This window comes from Kogia breviceps, chromosome 19 (assembly GCF_026419965.1).
Source record: "Kogia breviceps isolate mKogBre1 chromosome 19, mKogBre1 haplotype 1, whole genome shotgun sequence".
In the NCBI taxonomy this organism is placed as follows: Eukaryota; Metazoa; Chordata; class Mammalia; order Artiodactyla; family Physeteridae; genus Kogia; species Kogia breviceps.
In genome coordinates, this window is record NC_081328.1 from 15,111,371 (window position 1) to 15,133,416 (window position 22,046).

The following is a 22,046-nucleotide window of genomic DNA, read 5'->3' on the forward strand; positions in this document are numbered from 1 at the left end:
TACTGAATTCTGAGACTCTTTCACCCTCTCTGGGCCTGGATTCTCTGATATGAAGGATATGTTAACCTGGGCCCCTGGGTGCTGGGAGAATGAAGCTTTAAGAGTCACAGTGCATTAGCAAAGAAAATGTGACCCAAGAAGACCCCAGCTTCCAGCCCTGCCAATGGCTCCCTTTCATGATGCCTCTGGGTCTCAGCACCTCAGAGCTGAGCACTCACTCCCACTGGGAAGCTGAGCACTCAGCAGTGCATCCTGCAGAGGGACAGCTGCCAGGACTTGGGGTGCACAGGCATGGTCGTGGGCACACTCACTGGTCCGCTGCTGCTTCCGTTTCATGTCCTCCTCCTGCTTGTGGTCTGCTGCTTCAGCGTCAAAGTCATAGTAGGTGTCCTTGGGCAGTTTCCACTCGTTGTTCCTGTCCATGAGGTCTGAGGTGCGGCAGGTCAGGTCTGCACTAAACTTCTCGATGTCAATCTTCATGATGCGGCAGTGAACAGTCATTCCCACCTAGATCCACAGAACATTTGAGCTGGAAGGGACAAAGATGGTCTTGCCCGATGCCCTATTTTACGTGTGAGAAAAGCAAAGTCCAGGCAGAAAGGTGGAGTGACTGCCCAAAGCCAGCCAGCAACTGAGTGGCAGATTAGTAAGAGTTCAGGGTTGAGTTTTGTCTGCAGATTACAGTCTGTGCCCTGTACTGATGCCTCCCACTCTAAGCAGAAAAACCAACTGAAGCCTCCTGGAATATATTCTGTCACTGGTAATATTCCCTTTTCTCATAAAGCTGCCTAATTATTGCTGCTAGGATGTGATCCAAGTCTGGCTGCCCTTTTTGGAGGGAAAGCAAAGTAGTAGCTATTTTCTGTACTTTACCCCTGATTTGAGCCCTTCTGTCTAAAGAGTGACAAAACCCAGTCATCTGCATGGCTCTCCTTCTGAAAATCTCCCTAGCTTCATTTACAGGCATACCTTGGAGATACTGTAGGCTCAGTTCCAGACCACCGCAATAAAGCACATATCACAATAAAGTGAGTCACAAGAATTTTTTAGTTTCCCGGTACATATAAAAAGTTATGTTTACACTACAGTCTACTAAGGGTGTAACACTATTACGTTTCAAAAAATGTACATACCTTTGTTAAAAATTACTCTATTGCTTAAAAATGTTAACCATCACCTGAACCTTTAGCGAGTCCTAATCTTTTTGCAAGACTAACATCAAAGACTACTGATCACAGATCACCCTAACAAATATAATGAAAAAGTTTGAAATACTGTGAGAATTACTACACATAAATGTGACACAGAGACACGAAGTGATCAAATGCTGTTGGGAAAATGGTACTGATAGACTTGCTCGATGTAGGGTTACTTCCAACCTTAAATTTGTAAAAACAAACAAACAATCTGCAAAGGTCAATAAAATCAGGTATGCCTGTATTTGGAATGTCTTTCCCCAGCCTTCCTAACTCTATAGCTCAGGGGTTCACAACACTTAGAACCAGAGAATTTGGCAGATCTGGTACCAGCTGTATCACTAACAAACCAGCTGATCCTGGAAAAGGCACTCAAATTTCTCCGAAAAAAGAAGGTAGTATTTCCTTCCCCATCAGGCTGTGAGATTTGAGTCAACATATGTAAATGTCAAGGGCTGGTATCTAGTGTGTGCATAATAAATGGCAGCTCTGATAAGAGAATACTAGAACAGAAAGGGAGCTTAGCCTTTCTGCTTCACAGCATGTAATGCTGGGCCCTGCTTCCTGCCCGCCGGACTAAACCACAGCTTCCCACACAGGAAGAGAGAGCCCTCTCTCAAAGGGCTGGCAATTTGATGAAATTTCACAAAGGCAAGGCACAAAAGCTGCTCTCATTCAGACAGAGGATTCTCGCCCTGACTTCACTCAACTGGTTATAAACCCTCCTGAAATGCTCCCCACCAGGAGCCACTGGGACACAGAGCCTAACTCCTGGTGGGGAGAGCCCAAAGCCAGCCTAATTTGGGCAGCTGAAAACTGCACCAGGGGCCTTACCCCAGTCATTCACCTACCTTCACTCGTTCCTCTGGCCGCTTTACCACTTTGTCACTGAGGAATTTGGTGGGGATGAAGCCAGTGACACCATTGTCTAGTCTTGTTTTGACACCGATGGCCTGACCCGGGCATGAACCACTGTCAAAGTGGTTCCAGACCTAAAGGGCATCAGGAGAGGAGCTTGATCATTAAGATTCTGGAGATCACACATTCAGAAAAGAGCTGCCAGGAGTGCTGTAATTCTTTTTACCACTGACACTGGCATTATGATGTGAGAACACGACTTAGCCACCCAGCAACACAGAATTTGAATATTCCCGAAGTTCCTTGACTCATAACTCATGTTTGGCACCACTGGCCATCAGACCAATCTTTTATGTTAATCTTATTTATATGTCCCCCTCCAGTTACAACTGAAGCCCCTCCCTCCCATTCTGTTCTGACCTAGTGGGCATAAGAAATATCTCTTGTCAGTCTCCTCAGAACAACTCATTTCAGTGAACCAGGCACACCTTGGCTCTTTTATAACCTGGACAAATCTCACCAGCTTCTTTTATTGGGTAAAGTTAAGAAATTGTCTATTTTACAGTCTGCCTAAATAACATTTGAGGATCCAGAAAAAGCTTTCAGGATGGCTTTTATGAGTTCTAACCATAAGAAATGCAGATGATGTCTAGAACAATGTGGGAAAAAATAAGACGTGTGTGGAGAATGAAAAAATTGAAGGGAGCCTTACAGATACCTTCTAACTAGCATAAAGATACCGTGCCTACACTGTATGTGAGAAATGCATATATCCTCTTGTCTCTACTCTGGTTGAGCTACATCCTCAGAGAATGGGAAACAAGGATTAAGGGTTGAGCGAGAACAGAAAAAAACCACATAGATCATTTCTGACTAGCATACAGAGGGACTTCATGTTAGGCCTATATGCATTCCAGCTCTCTTCCTTCTTTTTGTATTCACTTGGTAAAGTGTCATCTAAACTATCCCCATTCTTGGTTCCTTTCTAGGGCACTGAGACCATTCAATAAAGGAAATTCAGCGTTACCATGGTAACAATGCAGCATGTACCTCGCTTAGTTCAGGGAAATTGTCCTGCTGACAGAAGGGGCACTGCCATAGCCCTGTCTCATCGTTGCGGATTGCCTGGTCATAGCTCTCACCCTGTGGACGCCTGTGGGCGATGCCAGTGACGTTGCAGATAATTAGCTTTCCTGGAAGAAGGGGAGAGGAGGAAAGGGAAGGGAAGAAGAGAACAGGAAGCAGGCTAAGAGAACTGGAGAGGTAACTCCTTCCCACCAGCCGTTTAGTGACAGAACTTCTATCCTAGAGCATCTCCACTGATTTCCTTCACATCCTCGAAAAGGAAGATATTCCCCTCATTTGATGACAGGAAAATGAGGCCACAAGACTGACCCCATGAAGACCCCCCAGCAGCAGGTTAAAAGTATAATCTGACCTTGAACTCAGCTTTGACTTCCAGCTCAGGGCTCTATAATCTTCTTACAAGTTTCCCTGGTCTTTCCCACCTACAGTACAAACCTGCCTCATTCTGCTGGAACTGTTACTTCGTTTGAATGTGTACAGTAAATGCATCCCCTCACCCCTACATATCCTCCTCCAACTAAAAAACAGACACAGAATTTACCAATGTAGAAGGTCTCTGGTGTTTCTTTGGTTAACATATTGAAGATTTCCTCTGTGTTGGGAGAGCGATAGGCTGTCCGGAGGTCCTTATACCGACAGCTCAGCTCCGCTCGGATGTCATACAGAGTGATGTGTTTGTCACCGTAACCCTGGGGAAGAAGCCCCCGTCAAGAAGAGCCTTGCAGCTGCTCCCCAACTGAGCCATCAAGGGTCTCGATGCAAGAAGTAAGCCAGTTGGCTCCTGTCAGGGTTTCTCTTCTTTCCCCCCAACATTTACTAAAGGACTAAAGGAGGTTTTCAAACTTTTTCTTAGCCATGGAACACTGTTCTGATAAAAATGCCTCACGGAACCCCAATGTGTAAAACAGACAAATGCAAAGCCGCACCATTGGAAAGGAGGAAAGAGGGCCTAGAAGGAAACCCTGCTACTCACACACTCCCAGCTCCCTCACAATGTGCCCCCAACAATGACTATAGCAGTCTCTGAGACGTCCTCGGCTCCTTAATAAGCAGACTGAAAACTTCCTTGAGAGACCCAGTATAGCATGGGGAGGGAGAAGGATCAGGTCTCCTACACTAACAGTATTAGGGCTTCTCTGAGGACTTGCTGCCTCAGTCTCCTCTCAGGTAGGCCACTTGGGATGGTTTCTGTGCCAGGCCTTCTACACTGTCACCCACCTGCCTCTCTAGTTCTTCTGCAAAGGCATCCAGGTCCAGGTCCTTGAGTCGCTCTGGGTTTTCCAAGATCTCCTCAAGGGCCCCTGCAGGGTTGGCATCCTCGGCTGATTCATCATATTCCAGAGCATCCACTGCCATCTTCCTGGCCCACTCATAGGTCTCAGGGTGAACTCGGGAACCATCAAGGACTTCAATATATGAGTCAGTGCTGAAGGAAAGGCAGAAAAGGGGCAGGATATATAACGAGAAGCTTCTAGTAACAACCCAGATGTCCACCAATGGGGAACTGGTTAAATAAATTAGGGTACCTCCATACAATGGAATACTATACAGCCATTAAAAAGAATGAGGTAGATCTATGTGTGCTGACATGGAAAGATGGCCACAATATATTGATACGTGAAAAATGCACTGCAAAACACTATGAACCGTATGATCCCATTTTTGTAGTAAATGGGTAGTTAGTAAATGCATAGCAAAAATAAAATTTAGAAAAGTTGTAGTATACATCAACTTGTTATGGTAATTATCTCTGGGGGGTGGGATTATGGGGGACTTCCACTTTCTGCATAATATTTCTATATGTTGAAATTTTATATCATGAACTTATATAAGTCTTACAATAAGATAAAACAAGAAGGGGGAAGAAGACCTTTGAGAATTTGCTGACAGCTACTTTCCCCCATAAAGCCTTCCCAGGCTGGTCTTGCCCGTGCACTCACATGGACCTATGTTATTCGTGGAGTGTTACAGCAAAGCTGGGTGGAAAATGAAGTTTTAGAACTTGAAGCCTATTTCCCCACTGATTTCCATTACTGAATGAGGAGCTATGTGCCCGTGGAAAAGATCCTCCAAAGACTGAGTTGATAACTTCTGGAGAGGAAGAGGTCAATAGTGAAGTCCAAAGTCCAAGTGAATAGAACTTTCTCTCAATAACATCATCTCAAAACATACCAAATCTCTCTCCCCCTTCCTTATGCCTCAGACCCCCACACTGCTTCTCCACTGCCCCTTCTAGTCCCACCCTTATCTAGCCACAACAAACCATTAACAACAGAACAAGTATGTGTTTACTGAACCAAGTCTTATGTTTTCTGTCCTTAATTTATAAAACTAAGTTGGTTCTTTTTGTTTCTCTCACAAAAAAGCTTCACATAATTGAACTGATCTTTTCCATAGGTCAGAGGCTCTTGACTAAATAAAGGTTCCTCACCTTTGCTTTAAAACATTTCCTAATTTAAACAGCTTGTGGCCCTTTGACAGCCCTATTCCCTGAATCCCCAAAGCAAAGCCCAAGAGAATTCCTCTTGGCCCACCCAGGCAGAGGGCATCACCTGTCCCCCAGGGAGGCCGTGTCGATCTTGAGGAAGCCAGCGCAATTCATGAAGACTTTGGGACCCATGTGGCACATGGTGACCAGCTGGGTCCGGCTCTCGAGCCTGGTGTTATTCTGTTTCAGGATCTAGAAGAGAGGACTGGAGTAAGCTGGAGCAGTGGGCAGGCCCCACCTCCCAGCCTGCTTTCAGGTCTCTGGGAAACCTTCCATGATGGGAATTTTGTCGCCACACCCCGATATCTAACTGAGCACTGTACCATACTAACTGCTACTAAAAAAATTATGTTAAAGAACTACACTATGCCAAGCAAAGATAATACATACCTAATGTTTTGCTTTAAAGTTAATGATACAGTCAAGTAGCCACCCCATATTAAGGAAAAAAAAATTTACAAATACTCCTGAAGATCACTACATACCCTCCTCTGTACTGAAATACTTTCTTTCCACTGGGGGAAAAACCCCACTATCCTGGGCTTCCCTGGTGGCACAGTGGTTAAGAATCTGCCTGCCAATGCAGGGGACACGGGTTCGAGCCCTGGTTCGGGAAGATCCCACATGCTGCGGAGCAACAAAGCCCATGTGCCACAACTATTGAGCCTGTGCTCTAGAGCCCGCTTGCCACAACTACTGAGCCCGTGTGCCTAGAGGCCAAGCTCTGGAACAAGAGAAGCCAGCACAATGAGAAGCCCGCCTACCACAACGAAGAGTAGTCCCTGCTCGCCACAACTAAAGAAAGCCTGCGTGAAGCAACGAAGACCCAATGCAGCCAAAAATAAATAAATAATATTTATATAGAAAAAAACCAAAAATACCCACTATCCTGATGTCTGTGTCTAGTACACTCTCACTTTCCTCCATCTCTTTTAAATCATGGCTCAGTCTATCTTTTCCATGAGCCACTACTGTACAGTAGTGAAGACCATGACTGTTGCCACCTGGTCTGAAGTCTGACTCTTGACTCTCACTAGCTGGATGACTCTAGGCAAGAGGTAAAGTGCCTTTACCTCTCTGACCTTGGTCTGCCTGTCAAAGCATATTGGCAAAGTAAAGCTTCAATGAAATAGAACTTTTCTTTTTTTCTGATTCAACCCAATCCTACCTTTAGCAGATGGGTCCCTTTTCGAGGTCCCAGACCACAGACATACTGAATTAAGGCCTGGCTGTAGGGGTGGGCAATGGCACGGTTGACATCAACTCCAACCTCATTGACTCGGTTGATAAATTCACAGTACAAGGCGTTGAGCAGCTCTTCTTTCACCACATGCTCCTGTCGACACACAGCAGGCAGGCATGAGGTTATTGTGCCACTCTGTCCACCTGGGCCGAGCTGTCAAATCCTACTCACCTGCAAGGGGTGAAACTTGAGGCACAGGATGTCTTCATCAGAGCTGCAAACCTGGGCAAATTCAATCAGAGGGTCCTGGATACGCCGGGCCAGGGAGACTGCCTGTCTCAGCACAGGAGGGTAATCCCGGAACTCTGCCTAGAGTCAAATGAGGGTCAGCAGGGCCATAAAGTCTCCTCAGCTCTAACAGCAAGAGGAAATCCAAACTGCCTGGCTTTTTAAGTCAACTTCTCTTCCCTGGGACCATTTTTCCTGGGACCAATTTAATCTCTGGGGCTCCCAATCTGAACCATGACTGGCACAATGGAGATCCTCTGCATAGGTAAGTGAACAGGTACAATCCTGTGCCCCCATAATTTTTGTTTCCCCAACTCCCTGGGATTGACAGCTCTTGCCTGTGCAGGGCCTAAGGGTGGGGCTCCAGCATTACCTCTGATTTCTTGCTGTTCATATAGAGAATGGCCAACTCATTGTCAATCAGCTCCACCCCAATAGAGGACAGCTGTTGACCCTGGTCCAGCTCATGCACAATGCGCTTCACATCCTCAATCAACATCTGGGCGTCCCTGGAGGAATGAGGGGTGTTGGTCAGGGATATTTCTGGACAGTTTCTCAGGGATGAACAACCTCATGGCTGGCAGTGGGGGAGGAGAGAACTTTGAAGACAAAGAGGTACAATATCCCCAGGGATATCCCCTGGGGATGGGGATGTTATCAAGGCTCTACACAGGTGCATGCCTACTCTGTAACAGGGACAGAGCAGATTCAACAATAAAGGATGAGTGACTTTAAGCCAGGCCTGGCCCAATCCCCTGGTACTCCTACCTGTTCTCTCCTGCAACTGTCACCACATGAGGCTTCTTGTTCAGGAGGAATTTCTTTAGAGTTTCAATGTCTTGAGCCTGGAGTGAAAGAAAATTGGAGCTGAATGACTTTGAGGATAGGGAGATTTCAAGCACTTCTCTCTCCCTAAGTAGCTTGAGACCTTACAAGACCACAGAACAATGATGCATCACACGTTGTCAAACTGGAAGACAAAACGAGGGGACTAGGACCTCTAGTTTGAATATTATGCTTCTGTTAATATTCCCTAAGATTGTTACACTTCTGCCTTCTACTTGAGTTGTGGTTAACTAAACATACTTAGGTCTTTTTTAACATAAACCACTGCCTGGCAGTCAAGACTATTCTAATCTCCACTTTAAGATTTTTCTTTCTATTTTTAAAGAGCTGTTTGTTGAAAATTATTTTTTAGAATGGAGCTCTGTCAATAAAATTGAAAGATACCTTTATGCTAAAAAAAATCAGAAGCATATACACGAGATGAATTCAAATTTCTCTTTCCCTGGTAGAAACACAAATGCTAAAGCAGGGAGAAGATTGGCTTAATGCCACAGTGGCTTTCAGCTCCTGGAACAAGCTGACCCAGATGCTGGTAAAAACAGAGGCAGTTATGGCAGCTCCCAGAAGCACATAAGGCCTAGGAACTGGCTTCAAGCCAGAAGGAAATTCTGCACTAAAACTTGAGTGCCATCTACTGTCTACAGAAGTGAGACATATCCCAGGACATAAGAGGTCAGGGAGCAGGTCAGAGATAATCATGGTCTTGCATGGGATGTTGCTTAGACCATAAACTCTTATCCATACTGAATTATAAGATGGGCTCAAGATGTACACTTGGTAACCTGTCCTAGTCACTTGCCTTCTTCTCCCGTTCTTCCTCTCTCCATGCAGTTCGCCGTTTGGTAAAATGAGGCAGCCGGAGGAAGTCTGTCACTTCTCCTTCACCGTTGACCAAGGCACAGAACACGGGGTGATCTCTGCCAGCCCAACAGAAAAAGAACCGTGTGATAATCAGCAATATGAGGGTATGAGTAAGAGAAGAATGAGACTAGGGAGACAGATAAGGGGTGATGCCAGACAAGGAAGTTACCTGGCAGAGGAGAAAGCAATGCCTAGGACTCGGATGCCCTTCCCTTGGTTCTCATCCATAAAGTCGTCATCTTCCTCTACCTGTTGATCTGGCCGGTAGGGTGCCACCCTCAACCAGTTGTAGAGCTTCCGACTACAGGCCTGGGGAGGAGGCACACCAGTCACTATGGCCAGCAGGCTCGCCAAGTATGTTCAGGAAATAGATGCAGGCACACATTTGCAAAGGTCGTATTTATATGCATGCACATTCCTAGCCCTCGGCATGCTTACAACCTGAAGGCGTACTTTGCTTTCAGAAATAGGAGAGTACACAGAGGCCAGTCGTATAAACAAAGAATATGTGTATGAGGTGCGGGAGGGAGGGAAGAGGCTCTTCACGTGGGGAGGTCTTGGAGTGACCCGTGACCTCGTTTGCACTCCCTGTCAGGTTATGCTACGCCTGCCCCCAGTGTTTCCCCATTAGCTACAGGACAGCTATTAAGGGGTGCCTTCACTCTCAGCTCTAGCTTGGGGAAATCATATGACTAAAGATCATGAGTTCCTATCCACCTTTATGACATATTCTTTGGCTTCGGCCAGCAGCTTGTTCTTGAGCTCTTTGGCCATCTGCACGTACAGGAACTGCTGCAAAGCTCGCTCGATGGCCATGGTACGCTGTCGATTCCACTCCTGCACCTGGTGGCTGAACTCATCTCGGTAGTAAAATTGTTTGATTTCTTCAAAATACGTCTGGTCATTGCCATAGCTGAGGAGAGACAACACTGTGGTGTCAGGGACAGAGAAAAGGTGACGCCCAAATGCCCTTGAACACTGGGAGTGACTAAGTCAGGGATGGTGGCTTGCTCAGTTCCGAAAGTGCGGTTCACATTCCTGAGGGACCCCTCCTTCCAACAGACTACTGACCAAGCCTTCCCCAAAGAGCCCCCAGCCCAGAGCTTTGCTTACCCTTCCACCCCCTTCATGTCTATGCTGATGTCAATGGCGAGCAGCCCTTCATCTTCAGCCAGGCATATCTTGAGGAACTGGTCATCTCTCAGTTCCTTAACAGGCTTGTTCTTTAAGTACTTGAAGGAGTAAGCATAGTGGGCTTCATCCACATCCTGTACACAAGAGGGAATCATCAGTCAACAGACAGACTGGGCTTGACCCTTGGAAAAAAGACCGACTCTCTGTTCTCAGGCAGACAGCTCAGCTAAGCGTGAAGGCAAGAAACTTAGTTCAATCAAACAGAGCTGGACCACATGCTAGATCAAAGCCCCTCAACTGGCTTACCTTTCTACCTTTCTTGGTGGGGGTTATATTGAGCTTGGCTCTCTCCTGGAAAGTTTGCCTCAGCACCTGCCGGACAAGGGGCTCTCGGGCAATCTGTAGGGCTACCATGTAGCGGGCACCTTCCAGCACAGCTTCTGGTGTAGGGAACTGGCTGTAGGGAAAATGGAGGAGCTGCAGGACGAAGACATCTTTGCCCTCAGGTCCCTCCTCCTGCCAGCCACCTACTGTAATGCCTACCTGCAGACATAATCCTTGGCCAGCTCCAAGGGCTCTGCAGGAAACTGCTCTGTCTCATGCCTCTGGTAACTGTCCCGGAGGTTTTCCCCAAATTGCTCAGGAGTAAGCCCAAACTTTTTGGCCAAGCCATCTAAAGCAAACCAGGAGGGTGAAAGGTGAGCCAACAGCTGGGCCCAGTAACTTTCAGTCTAGAGCAGCAATTCTGGGCATTAGACTTTAAAGGGGTCACGAATGAGCAGGAGCAGGATGTCTTACAGGGAACAGTGAAAACGCTGACTTTAAATACCTAACAGGCTGTCACAAAGCAGAAAAAATAGAAATTTTCTATGTGACTACTGGGGTCAGAACTAAGGTGGAAGTTACCGTTTAGTAAAAGAACTTCCCAAAGATAGGATGAACTCCCTCTCTCTGATCGTGTTTCCCACTCCTTCAGGAATTATGGGAGAGGCTGGACCATTCTTGTGGCATGGGTGTGGGTCATGAGAGCAAGTGTTAGAAGTGGATTGGTGACTCACTCAGATGCCCTTTAGGTCCTCTTCCTACCTACCAGTGACTATTGGGGAACGTATACAGCTCGTTTTTACCTAGCCCAGCGCTCTGGCAGATGGTGTACATATCTCGGCGGGAAGCCTGCTTGAGCTCTGGCCCTCTCTGCTCTTCATCTTCTGCCTCCTCACCATCACCTGGGAAGAAAACATGAGTTAAGTCCTCTGGTTTCCAATCACTCCCGAGGATCTGACACATGTAGAGAAGCCCCGAAGTGTAACCGGCCAACGGGATCCTTGGAAAGGCCATGGCCACCAAGCCTCTAGGTTTTCTTTTCCAATACTCACCTTCCTCATCTCCCTCTTCCCTTACACGCTTTAGCTTCTTGCGGCTGGCCTTGGCGGCATTCTGCATCTTGGGGATATCACGACCGTAATAAAGCAGGAAATGATTGTAGACATCTTTCAGTTCATCCATTGATTGTACATCCTTGAGCCTGGAGGGAAGGGACATAAGACCTCAATTGTCACAGAGGAAGGGTATACCCCAGTTTTGCTACAAGAGGTCCAATTCCCAGGAGGCAAGATCCCAACTAGGATGAGTACCTATGTTCTCCAATTATTAAAGACATGCAATGGCCCCAGACCATGACTTAATTGCAATCAAGGTATCTTAATTAAAGGCGGAATATGTCAAACAAGTGGTGGCTGGTGGTTGTTAGAAATGGCAACAAAAAGGGAGAGGCAGACAAGGCAGCATGTCTCCAGTTCAGAGTCCTTGAGACGGTCCTTGTCCTTCTTTCCCACGTTCATGCCGCTGGCCACTAAAATCATCTGCTCCCCTCTCACACCCCTCTCGATTCCAGGCTCACCAAGCTACTTTCTGGTTGTAGTTTGGTTTCCCATGTAGCTTTTCACAGAGGAAACACATAAATAAGCAAACATGACTATCTGATCCTCTTAACCTTTTATACCAAGATGGATAAGTAACAGGAATTTCCCTGTCAGAAAGATCACTTCTGACGTGCCGATAATTTGGTTTTCTAAGGAACGGGTCCCGTGCTGAGAATTTTGCAAGGTTATGCTGCTCTGGAGTGGGGGTGGAGGGGCGGGGGCCTGTCTTCGGTGTGAGGGCTCCCTGTAATGGAATAAACACTGCATATGCTACCTCTCCATGTCGGTGGTGTCCAGAGCCCGGATGCCATCAGCAAGGGGCTTGTCAGGGTCAGCAGAGATTTGCTCGTACTGATAAGCCTGCATCTTCTCAAACAGCCGTGTTAGGTTCTCCTTACGGATCCTCAGCTGGGTCCACTAGGACAAGACAAAGCAGGAGTAAGGGATGGTATTCAGCCTTGGACACCCAAGACCATGCTGTTCCTTACCAGGAGACCCTGGGGGAAGCCTGACAGGGTCTGGGCTGCCACCTGATATGTACAGAACTTGGGTCCCAGTAGTGGTGGTACCCAGTCCAGCCCTCAACCCCTTGAGAGGCATGGATCCCTACATTACCTTTTCATCCCACTGCCACACCCTCCACAGGTCATTGATATGCAACTCGGGCTCCACATACTCCTTCCGGTAGAAAGCAATGAAAGGCACCTAGAGGGGCAAGGAGGTGGCAGTCAGCCAGAGAGGAAAGATCTGAAAGGACCCCCTTTGTTAAAGGAATAAACAGCTCCAGGAAATTCAACAGTAGGAAGCTTGGCCTCCCTCACAGGCCCATCCAGGACACAGGCTCCCACCCAGGCCCCCCACAACAGGGGAAGATAATGCTGCAAATGGGGTAGCACTGTTCTCTCGATCACTAGAGTCTATGGTCCTCACGCTTCTTGAGTCAAGGGACCACTGCTGCGGACAGAAGGGGGCTCCCCACCTGACTTAGGTAGCCACCTTTTCCATCACCCCCAGTTGAAGTTCTAACCAGTGGGCCACTAGAGCTTGAGGTACTACCTCAAAATGCTGATTTCGCATGAAGCCCAGGGCCTCTTTAATCTTCTGAATTGTGCTGGGCCCTTTTCGACTGAAGCTGCTGGTTGGCTGCCCTCGGTCTAGGTAATCACAGCTTTCCTACAGTCAGAAGAAAAAAGAAACAGCAACGACACCACTACTTGCTCTGTCTTACCACACACAAAACTGCTTCTTGTAATAGGATGATCTTCTCAGATTAAATCTAGAAAAATCTCCCTCACATACCCGCACACACATGTTATTCTATACTAGGCCCACAGATGTCTGGGGCAGGGCAGAAGCAGCTCCTCATCCTAATGAAGTACCTTCTGGTTCATGTCAAAATATAGTATCTTTTTCTGGGTACCTGCAGAGAAATGGTTGGTGTGGCAAAGGCATTCCTGTAGATCCAGTCAGCCTCTTCTTCAAGTTCATCATCTTCAGCCCCCTTGACGGAAATGGAACGGAGCTGCAGGGGATAAGGCATCAGCATGAGACTGACGTTATCTTGTATCTCATGTAGCAAAAACATGCACTACTTCTGGACAAAAACGTGTGCTCCAGAGGCACATGTTTCCAGTACCCGGAAGAGTGTTGTCTAGCAAGAAGTAGGCATGTCGTGTATTTGCTCAAGAAAGAGTGCCAGTTCAGGAACCATAAGCCACCCGAGAGTCTATGTTGAGCTAGATTTCCTGTACGCCTGGTCAGATGGGGTTCAAAGCCGACTTCCTGTATAACATGTTTTGTTTTTTTTTGGCTGCACTGCCCCAACGAGGGACGGAACCCACGCCCCCTGCAGTGGAAGCATGGAGTCTTAACCAGTGGACCGCCAGGGAAGTCCCTCTATATACCATCGTTGTTAGATTGTTGCTAGATTGTTTCTCTGCTATAACTCTTGTACCAAGGAGGCTCAGGGCAGTTGATGACAGTTCAGCAGAAGGACAGACACTAGTGCTTCCTTACCTGGAACCTCTCAGGCAGGTCAGTAGCTCGGATTTCATTGTCCTGATCTGTGAGGTGGCTGCTTTCCAGCTCACTGGGCTCATACATCTCGAAGATGCTCCTGCGGCTCACACGTTTCTTGGTGGTCTTCTTGGGGCGCACTCGGATCTCACCCTCAGCCTCATCGTCCTCATACTCATACTCTTCCTCCAGTTCTTCATCATACTCATTATATTTCTCAAATTCGTCATAGTCAAAGTCGACACCAAAAATCTCCTGGGCTTCCTGCAGGGCCCTGTGGGTGAGAGCAAAAGGCAGTTGGCCCAGATTCCGGTGAGAGGAGACAAATGCAGCTCCTGCAGAGATCCTGTACCTACCCCAAGGGGACTAAAAAGGTTAAGAGAAATGTAAACAAGAAAAGCATATTCACTGCGGAGGAAAGGCTTAGCTGGGGGATATTTCTGGGGAAACCATTATTTATTGAGATTAAAAAGCCCATCTTTGGCACATGCCAGTGACAAGGATCAAATAGCAACAGGGCACATGGGTTCATATCACACTCAGTGGATCCATCTTCTGCTAAGACATTATAGTATTCCCTCAGAGCAAAAGCTTTCTAGTAACAATTATATTTAGAAGGCTAATAAATAAACAAATTAACATGTAGCTGCAGGTGGAAGAGAGAGGCTGGATCCTTGCCTGTGTGTGCCTCCACCCTCATCCCATCATGGCCCTTGAATGCTGAGAGAGCTATCAGAGCTTCTAGAAGCAGTCTGACATCACTGCCTGGTAAAGGATATTAGAGGCAGGGAAGCAAAATGGCTGAGAGCTGACTGTTCCATTTTTAGCAGAGGCCTCTGACCTCCTCCTTCCTGCCCGGGTCCACTCAGATGCCCTTATCACCACCTCGCGCCAGACCCCACTCACGCATCAGTGTATCCAGGAAGCTTTTTCCGCCACTTAGGTTTTTTCAGTGGTTGTCCATCATCATCCACAATGAAGTCGTCAATGTCTGGATAGGGAAGGGAAGGGTTAGTGCCCAGAGGCAGGGGGTGAGCCAGGACTGAATGGCTTTAGTTCCTAGTGTAGGAGTGGTCGGTGAGGAGAAGAGGAGACAGGTTCCTGAAAAGGAACTTCTTTGTGTCAAATGCTGGGGGCCAGCAGCTGAACAATGGTCTCCCATTCTATTCTTCGGGGTAGGAAACCCCAACACCCCGCCCCAAACTGGCTTCCCTGACTAATGCCACATACCTGACTCTTCATCATCTTCCTCCTCCTCCTCTGGAGGAGCCATGGGGGCCTCCACGGCCTCCTGCCCTTCTTCCCCTTCCCCGTCCTGAAAGATCTCTTCTGCAATAGCTTCTTTTTCATGTTCCTCCTTGCCATATTCCTCTTCGTCATCGTCCTCATCATCTGACATTTTTTTGACACGTCGGTATTTTTGCTAGGGGTGGAACACCTGCCTCGTCAGGGTCTGAGGGAACTGGCATAAGGAGCCCTGCTCTCCAGTCTCACTCCTATTTTCCCACCCCAGCTATACTGACAAGGGAGATGGGAAAGAACACATCAAGCACGCCCCAAGGCCCACCCTTGAAACTCTGACAAGCCTTTAACAGGCACCCAGAACTGGCTCCACAGCACAACGATACTGAGCCACTTTCTCCTCACTGACATTCCCCGAACTCTTCTGGATGTGCCTCCTCCCCCCAGAGTCACTGAATTTCAAGGGCTTCTTCCTTCACCCCCAAGGACAGAGACAAAAAGGGCACTTACTCCTCTTTTGACTTTGACACCCAAATTCTCCTCAATGAGATCAAAATCATCATCCTCCAAGCGGTCGTCAAAAGATGCTAGAGAAGACAGAGTGTTGCCCATGGTGATGGGGAGGCCCCTTCTCCACTATGACTTCCACCCCAGCCTCACCTGACCTGAGGAGAGGCTACTCACTGCGTTTTCTCTTCTTGTGGCCAACATCATCTTCTGAATCACCAGAGTCACTACCCTCATCCTCCTCCCCTTCATCTTCATCGTCATCGTCATTGATAAAGCCTTTCAGGTTTCCTTGTTCATCCTGATCATCTAGGTTCTCCTCCTCCTCCTCCTCATCTGGAAAACATGCATGTTTGAGGCATGCGGTTTGGGAAATAGGCTGGGGCTGGGGCAGGGCCACCTGCTTAACTGTTATTTCTCATCTGCTCTGAACCTAATGACCTGGATGCCATGTTAACTCTTCTGCCTCATCTAAAGATACAAAAAACATGACCACTGACTTAGAGCAGCTTCTGGAAAGGAATATCTCTTTTCCACATTCACCATCTGTATTTAGGCAAGATGAGCTTCCTAATTACTTTGGCTCGTCAAAATCATTACTAGAGGCTTTACAGCCACCAGTAACCTTTGTTTTCCTCTCAGTTTATAAACTCAGTAGCTATATTCCTCCTTTCATCCATAATGCTTTTCAAGAAGCTTGCATTTTCCTTTCTGTGTCTAAAGCCATTTCATGGTTCCACTCTGCTGATGATCCTAATGGTTGGATGTGGACAGAGAACTTGGAAACTGGGTACATAAATACCAACACTGCTAAGTCTCCAAAAGAGCGAAACATTACCTATGTACTTATTTATTGGTTTACTGTCTGTCCCCTCCCACTAATGTAAACTCTACGATAGCTGGGACTTTATGTTGTATTCCTAGTTCTAGGCACAGTGCCTGGCATACAGCAGACAGATGTTCAGTAAATATTTTCTATGAATGACTGAAAATTCTCAAGCTGGTACCTCATGTGTGATAACTTCTGTGCTCAGCCTGAGCCTCTCATCAGCAAGAATCCAACTATCCAAAGCTTAGCAATACTGGGGAGAAGCTTGAGGCTGGGGCTTCCTCACCGTCATCCTCCTCTTCTACAAATTTCTTGGTGACCCGGGGCACCACCTCGCCTTCATCATTGTACTCTTCCTCTGACTCCTCGGCCTCGCTTTCCACAAAATCAGACATTGCTGCAGCTTCTCACGGCCTGCCTGAAGGCGACTAGGGAAGGAAAGGAGTTGGGGGTAAAAAATGAGACAGAGGACCTTTAAACATTTCCACAAAAAGCATTCAGCTAGGTGCCACTGATCTGCCCAATCATTTCTACCTGGGAGGAGACAGTAAGAATCAGATGGCTCCATCTCTTCCATTATCCATTCCTCTCACAATTGCCCCTCTCATGTGTAACTTTAAAAAAGCAATTATACTGGACTGCTCTGTATATACCATCTTGCTTGTCCAAAGAGTTTTATCGCACTTACCATTTGGGGACAGAAACAGGCAGACGAAGAAATTAGTGTAGGAATAATTATACAGGTAGGGATACGGTGTAGTGAGATTATATGACTCACTCATAAGTTTGGGAAACAATAATTAAATGCCAACTTAATGACAGGAACTTTCATATACACAATCAAAAGGAAAATCCTTTTCGACAGATTAAACAGCGTTTCATGAAGTTGAGCCCACTTGTGTGAGTAGTGGTTGGGAGCATTTGGGTAGAGAAGGGGCCTCTTCAGAAACATTAGAACCACAACTCTATTGCGACCATTTACCTCCCCAGCAAAACAAAAATCAAAAAACCAAAAATACAAAAAGCACTTTGAAAGAGACTTCCATGGCCTACAAATTAAATGCAACATAGTTAAATACAAAAACTCCTGGGCCTAAGAGTAGAGATCAAATCCTGGCCCCACCATCTACTAGGTACATAAACTTAAGCATATTATTGAACGTGCCCGAACATCAATTTCTTCATCTGGAAAATGGCAACAGCACTACCTACCTCGCAGGGTAGTTAAGAATATTACATGACATAGGAGAAAGAACCTAGTCTACTATTTCAAAAAATGCTAACTGAGTTTAAATTTGAATCCTGGGCATAATTTTCCTCAGCATTCTGTAATTTTGTACCAACCAATCCCAGCTTTGTCTTCTACTTTCCCGCTGTCAGATGCATCCAAAGTCTGGAAATGGCAGTGGAGAACCACAGAACCATGACATGGAGTTTCCTGGGCTTTAAAACACAGCACTGAGACTTCCCTGGTGGCACAGTGGTTAAGAATCCGCCTGCCAATGCAGGGGACACAGTTCGAGCCCTGGTCTGGGAAGATCCCACATGCCATGGAGCAACTAAGCCCATGCGCCACAAATACTGAGCCTGCGCTCTAGAGCCCGCCAGTTACAACTACTGAGCCCATGTGCCACAACTACTGAAGCCCGCACGCCTAGAGCCTGTGCTCTGCAACAAGAGAAGCCACTGCAATGAGAAGCCCATGCGCCGCAACGAAGAGTAGCTCCCACTCACCGCAACTAGAGAAAGCCTGCACGCAGCAATGAAGACCCCACGCAGCCAAAAATATAAAAAACAAAACAAAAAAACCCACAGCACTGATCACACAAATCATAGCATCAAGATTCCATTCTGGAATCTGGAAGCTGGCTGCTGATCAACTCAGCACCACTCCTCACCCTGTCCTGAATTATGGTCCACTGCATATGTCCATTTTCTCCACTTAGACTATAAGCTTCTGGAAGTCAAAGATGATATCCAATTGAAGGGCTAATAAAAACCATGAAAACATAAACGGCAATATAAGAGGCATTACATGGTACTTTATTCTGTACCAGATAAGCTGTTTCCCACTAGGTGCTCTATACAAAATAGAAACTGCTAAGTATCTGTTAAATAGATTACTTATTGTTTCATGTCTTCCCAGTTAAAGATGGCAGTGGAACTGGAGAGAGAGGAGGGTGGTTAATGCCTACCTCAAGTGGTCTAAGCTCTAGAAGGAGGCCTAAGTTCTGTGGCTCTAATTCTCCTGAAAATTACCCTTACTGATATCAACTGATACCATAACCAATTAAGATTAATTGAGCTCAAGGAAATAAAACTGAAGGTACTAAGTTCTGGTGGAAAGGGAGGGTCAATGACATGGTCTTATGTTCAATTTTAGGCTGAGGTTTCAGATGCCATTCTTTTCAAACTGTACTGAATGCCTACCAAGTACAAACATTCTGCTAGGAGCTGGGGATTTGAAGAGAAACAGGACTGTATGTTCTCAAGGAGTTGATGTCTAGTAGAGGGCCAAATAAGGACCTTAAAATAATTTTATGTATTTTGACATATATGTAGAGCAGACACAGGAAGAGAATTGGAAAATGAACAAACCCACAAAACTCAACCAAAACTAATATAGGCCTTTCCTGGGTACTTTAAGCAATTAAACAAAATGTGCCCTGAGGAATATTTTTTGCACACCTACCAAGTTCCAGATACTTAATAAATGACCTATTAACCCCTACAGTGTCCTAGGAGTTACAGTACACTTCTCTCTCATTCAGCAAAGGAGGAAATAGACTCAGAGATAAAGTCACTTGTTCAAGGCGACACAACTGTCAACTGCAAGAGGTGAGATCTGAGTTAAGGTCTGTCTGACTCCACAGAAACAGTTGTTTCTATCACATCAGTAGTTCTCAAAGTGTGGTCCAGGGATCACCCCCTCCTTTCTCTCATGAGTGTACAGTGGAGTTTTCCAGAGGTTATACGACATGTAGTATCACAACAGACTGAATGCAGAAGCAGGTAGGAGAAACAAGCATTCCTCTATTAAGGCAGACATTAAAAGGATTTGCCAAAAATAAAACAAAACAAAAAAACCCCAAACCAAAACAACCCCCCCTCCAAAAACCCAAACCCCAGAACAAACCAAAAAAACCCAAAAAACAAAAAAAAACCAAAAAAACCCCCAAACAACGTCACTCTTCTTACTACGTTTTTTGTTTTGAAGATTATACTTGTTTTTCATAAAACGTGTTATTTATGCTAAAATGTAATGGGCTTATTTTTTTTCTCAGCTTTATTCGTGTACATTTGACCCTTGAACAACATGGGTTTGAACTGCGTGGGTCCACTTATATGCAGATTTTTTAACCAGTAAATATAGTATATCTGTATCTTCATTTTACAGATCTTTAAACTAAATGTGGGAAACCGTTTGTGTTTGATTAGAGATCATAACATGTGGAATCAAAAGAATCAGGGTTTGAGTTTTGATTCTATCCAAATTGTTTCAGCTTCCTGCCCTTGGGTGAGTCATTCATCAATTCCTTTGTTTTTGAGGCAGAGATAGCCGTGTGCGGATTGTGAAGGGAAGAGAGGTGGGTCAGCACATCAACCCTGTGTTATCCAAGGGTCAACTGTAATTGGCATATAACATTGTGTAACATTAAGGTCTATAATGTGTTGATTTGATATACTTGTATATTGCAAACAGGCTTATTATTATGTTAAAATGAATTAACATTCATCTCTTTATTTAGTCATTATTAATTTAGTTTAGAAATTAATCTTAATTTCTAATCTGGTTAATATCTATATATATAAATCTCAAACATCAATAGATATAACTCACATTAACAAAATGTCTTTGGAATCTTAAATTATCTTTAAGAGTATAAAGGGGTCCTGAGATCAAAAAGTTTGAGAGCCACTATACTACACCACTGTATAGGTCCCACAGGGTGGTGATACAGGAAGCCTTGGGTTAGACTGATGCCCTTTCCCCCACAAGATCTGTATCCTTAAGGTCATTCAGCCTGAGTACAGCCAAAAGTGAATATCTAAAACTTCTGCCGATTAAATGTGGTGCTCTAATTTTAATACTGCTCTTTCAGCCCTGAACTGAGTCATTAAAAATAGATTTGGGTACAGCAGCCCCCACAGATAGCTTGCTTTAATTAGGCTATCAGACCCACAAATTCAGTCTTGTAAGGCCTCAACATCTTCACACTAAATGCCAGCTCCTCCAGACCAGATGCCCTACAGCTACTTAGCAGAGAGAAACAGACAGCCTACCTGATGAAAGCACAGCTTTATTCTGTTCTGTGGGCAGCTGGTGCTCTGTGCTGCATGCAGCTTTCCTCCCATTCCCTAGGTTAGCAATGAAGTACATGCTGTGCTATAGCTGGGGAATGCCTCCGATCTAACTCACTGCCAAGACTTCTAGTTAAAATAGCTTGTGCCAGAAGCAATCCTGATTTGCTGCAACTTGGGCGAGCTAGATGTGCAGAGGGTGCTGCAGCAGCACTGCAGGCTGAGGTTGGCAAGCAGCAACTATTCCAGAACAAAACCACTATTTATTAGTATGTGATTATCATTAATATATGATATCTGAGTCTGATGTCATTTGGATTTTGTATTTAGGACTTATGCTCTTGAATTTTCCCCATATTAAGATTATAAGTTAAATTTGCTACTGAAATAGATCCAGAAGGGGAGTGGGGTGGTGAAAGGGGAAGGTTTCTCCAGGCGGACGCACAGCTGCAGTACAAGATGTGGCTCAAAGGGACAGGCTGGCGGTTACCATGACATTCTCTGGAAAAGGAATGGAGCTGGGATCAGATTGCCACAGGGGAGGCCCTCCACAGTCCCTCCCTTTGAAAAAGATGATGTAGGAGGCAATTAAAAGGAGACCAGAGCAAAAAGAGATGTCTGTTAATTCCCTCCACTGGCAGCTTCAATTAACATTTACAGTTTTGTTTTTTTAGGGTAAAGCTCTCTGCTGGGACTTGGGTATATAAAAATTAGTAGGGCTTCCCTGGTGGCGCAGTGGTTGGGGGTCCGCCTGCCGATGCAGGGGACGCGGGTTCGTGCCCGGGTCCGGGAGGATCCCGCATGCCGCCGAGCGGCTGGGCGCGTGAGCCGTGGCCGCTGGGGCTGCGCGTGCGGAGCCTGTGCTCCGCAACGGGAGAGGCCACAGCAGTGAGAGGTCCGCGTTACCCCCCCCAAAAAAAAAAAAAAAAATTAGTAAAACATGCTTTTGACCCTAGTGTTCATATTCATCTCACAAAAAACTTGTAAATAAAGTTATGACAGGGGCTTCCCTGGTGGTGCAGTGGTTAAGAATCCGCCTGCCAATGCAGGGGACACAGGTTCGAGCCCTGGTCCAGGAAGATCCCACATGCCGTGGAGCAACTAAACCCGTGCACAACTACTGAGCCTGTGCTCTAGAGCCTGCAAGCCACAACTACTGAGCCCGTGTGCCACAAGTACTGAAGCCCGCACACCTAGAGCTGGTGCTCTGCAACAAGACAAGCCACCACAATAAGAAGCCCGCACACCACAACGAAGAGCAGCCCCAGCTCATTGCAACTAGAGAAAG

General features: G+C 46.2%; 1 protein-coding gene across 5 annotated transcripts in view; it reads right to left on the reverse strand.

Annotated features, from left to right (window-relative positions):
- Nucleotides 1-22,046, reverse strand: part of SUPT6H (SPT6 homolog, histone chaperone and transcription elongation factor) — a 31,400-nt gene that overhangs the window by 5,589 nt on the left and 3,765 nt on the right. For 2 of the 5 annotated variants that reach the window (XM_059047306.2, XM_067021471.1), the window contains exons 2-29: nt 16,743-16,884; nt 15,805-15,963; nt 15,631-15,707; nt 15,109-15,301; nt 14,785-14,869; nt 13,879-14,152; nt 13,283-13,384; nt 12,919-13,035; nt 12,478-12,567; nt 12,137-12,279; nt 11,317-11,465; nt 11,068-11,166; nt 10,484-10,613; nt 10,247-10,397; nt 9,920-10,074; nt 9,524-9,719; nt 8,976-9,115; nt 8,745-8,862; nt 7,868-7,944; nt 7,473-7,608; nt 7,043-7,180; nt 6,797-6,964; nt 5,693-5,820; nt 4,359-4,566; nt 3,682-3,829; nt 3,105-3,247; nt 2,048-2,188; nt 312-507 (exon numbers count right to left, since the gene is read on the reverse strand). In XM_059047306.2, the coding sequence (XP_058903289.1) occupies nt 312-507; nt 2,048-2,188; nt 3,105-3,247; nt 3,682-3,829; nt 4,359-4,566; nt 5,693-5,820; nt 6,797-6,964; nt 7,043-7,180; nt 7,473-7,608; nt 7,868-7,944; nt 8,745-8,862; nt 8,976-9,115; nt 9,524-9,719; nt 9,920-10,074; nt 10,247-10,397; nt 10,484-10,613; nt 11,068-11,166; nt 11,317-11,465; nt 12,137-12,279; nt 12,478-12,567; nt 12,919-13,035; nt 13,283-13,384; nt 13,879-14,152; nt 14,785-14,869; nt 15,109-15,301; nt 15,631-15,707; nt 15,805-15,963; nt 16,743-16,851 (3,970 nt within the window). In that variant the 5' untranslated portion in view covers nt 16,852-16,884. Of the gene's footprint in view, nt 1-311; nt 508-2,047; nt 2,189-3,104; nt 3,248-3,681; nt 3,830-4,358; nt 4,567-5,692; nt 5,821-6,796; nt 6,965-7,042; nt 7,181-7,472; nt 7,609-7,867; nt 7,945-8,744; nt 8,863-8,975; nt 9,116-9,523; nt 9,720-9,919; nt 10,075-10,246; nt 10,398-10,483; nt 10,614-11,067; nt 11,167-11,316; nt 11,466-12,136; nt 12,280-12,477; nt 12,568-12,918; nt 13,036-13,282; nt 13,385-13,878; nt 14,153-14,784; nt 14,870-15,108; nt 15,302-15,630; nt 15,708-15,804; nt 15,964-16,742; nt 16,885-18,354; nt 18,446-20,740; nt 20,761-22,046 lie in introns of those variants that run through there. The other 3 variants (XM_059047304.2, XM_067021470.1, XM_067021472.1) reach the window with 3 other exon arrangements.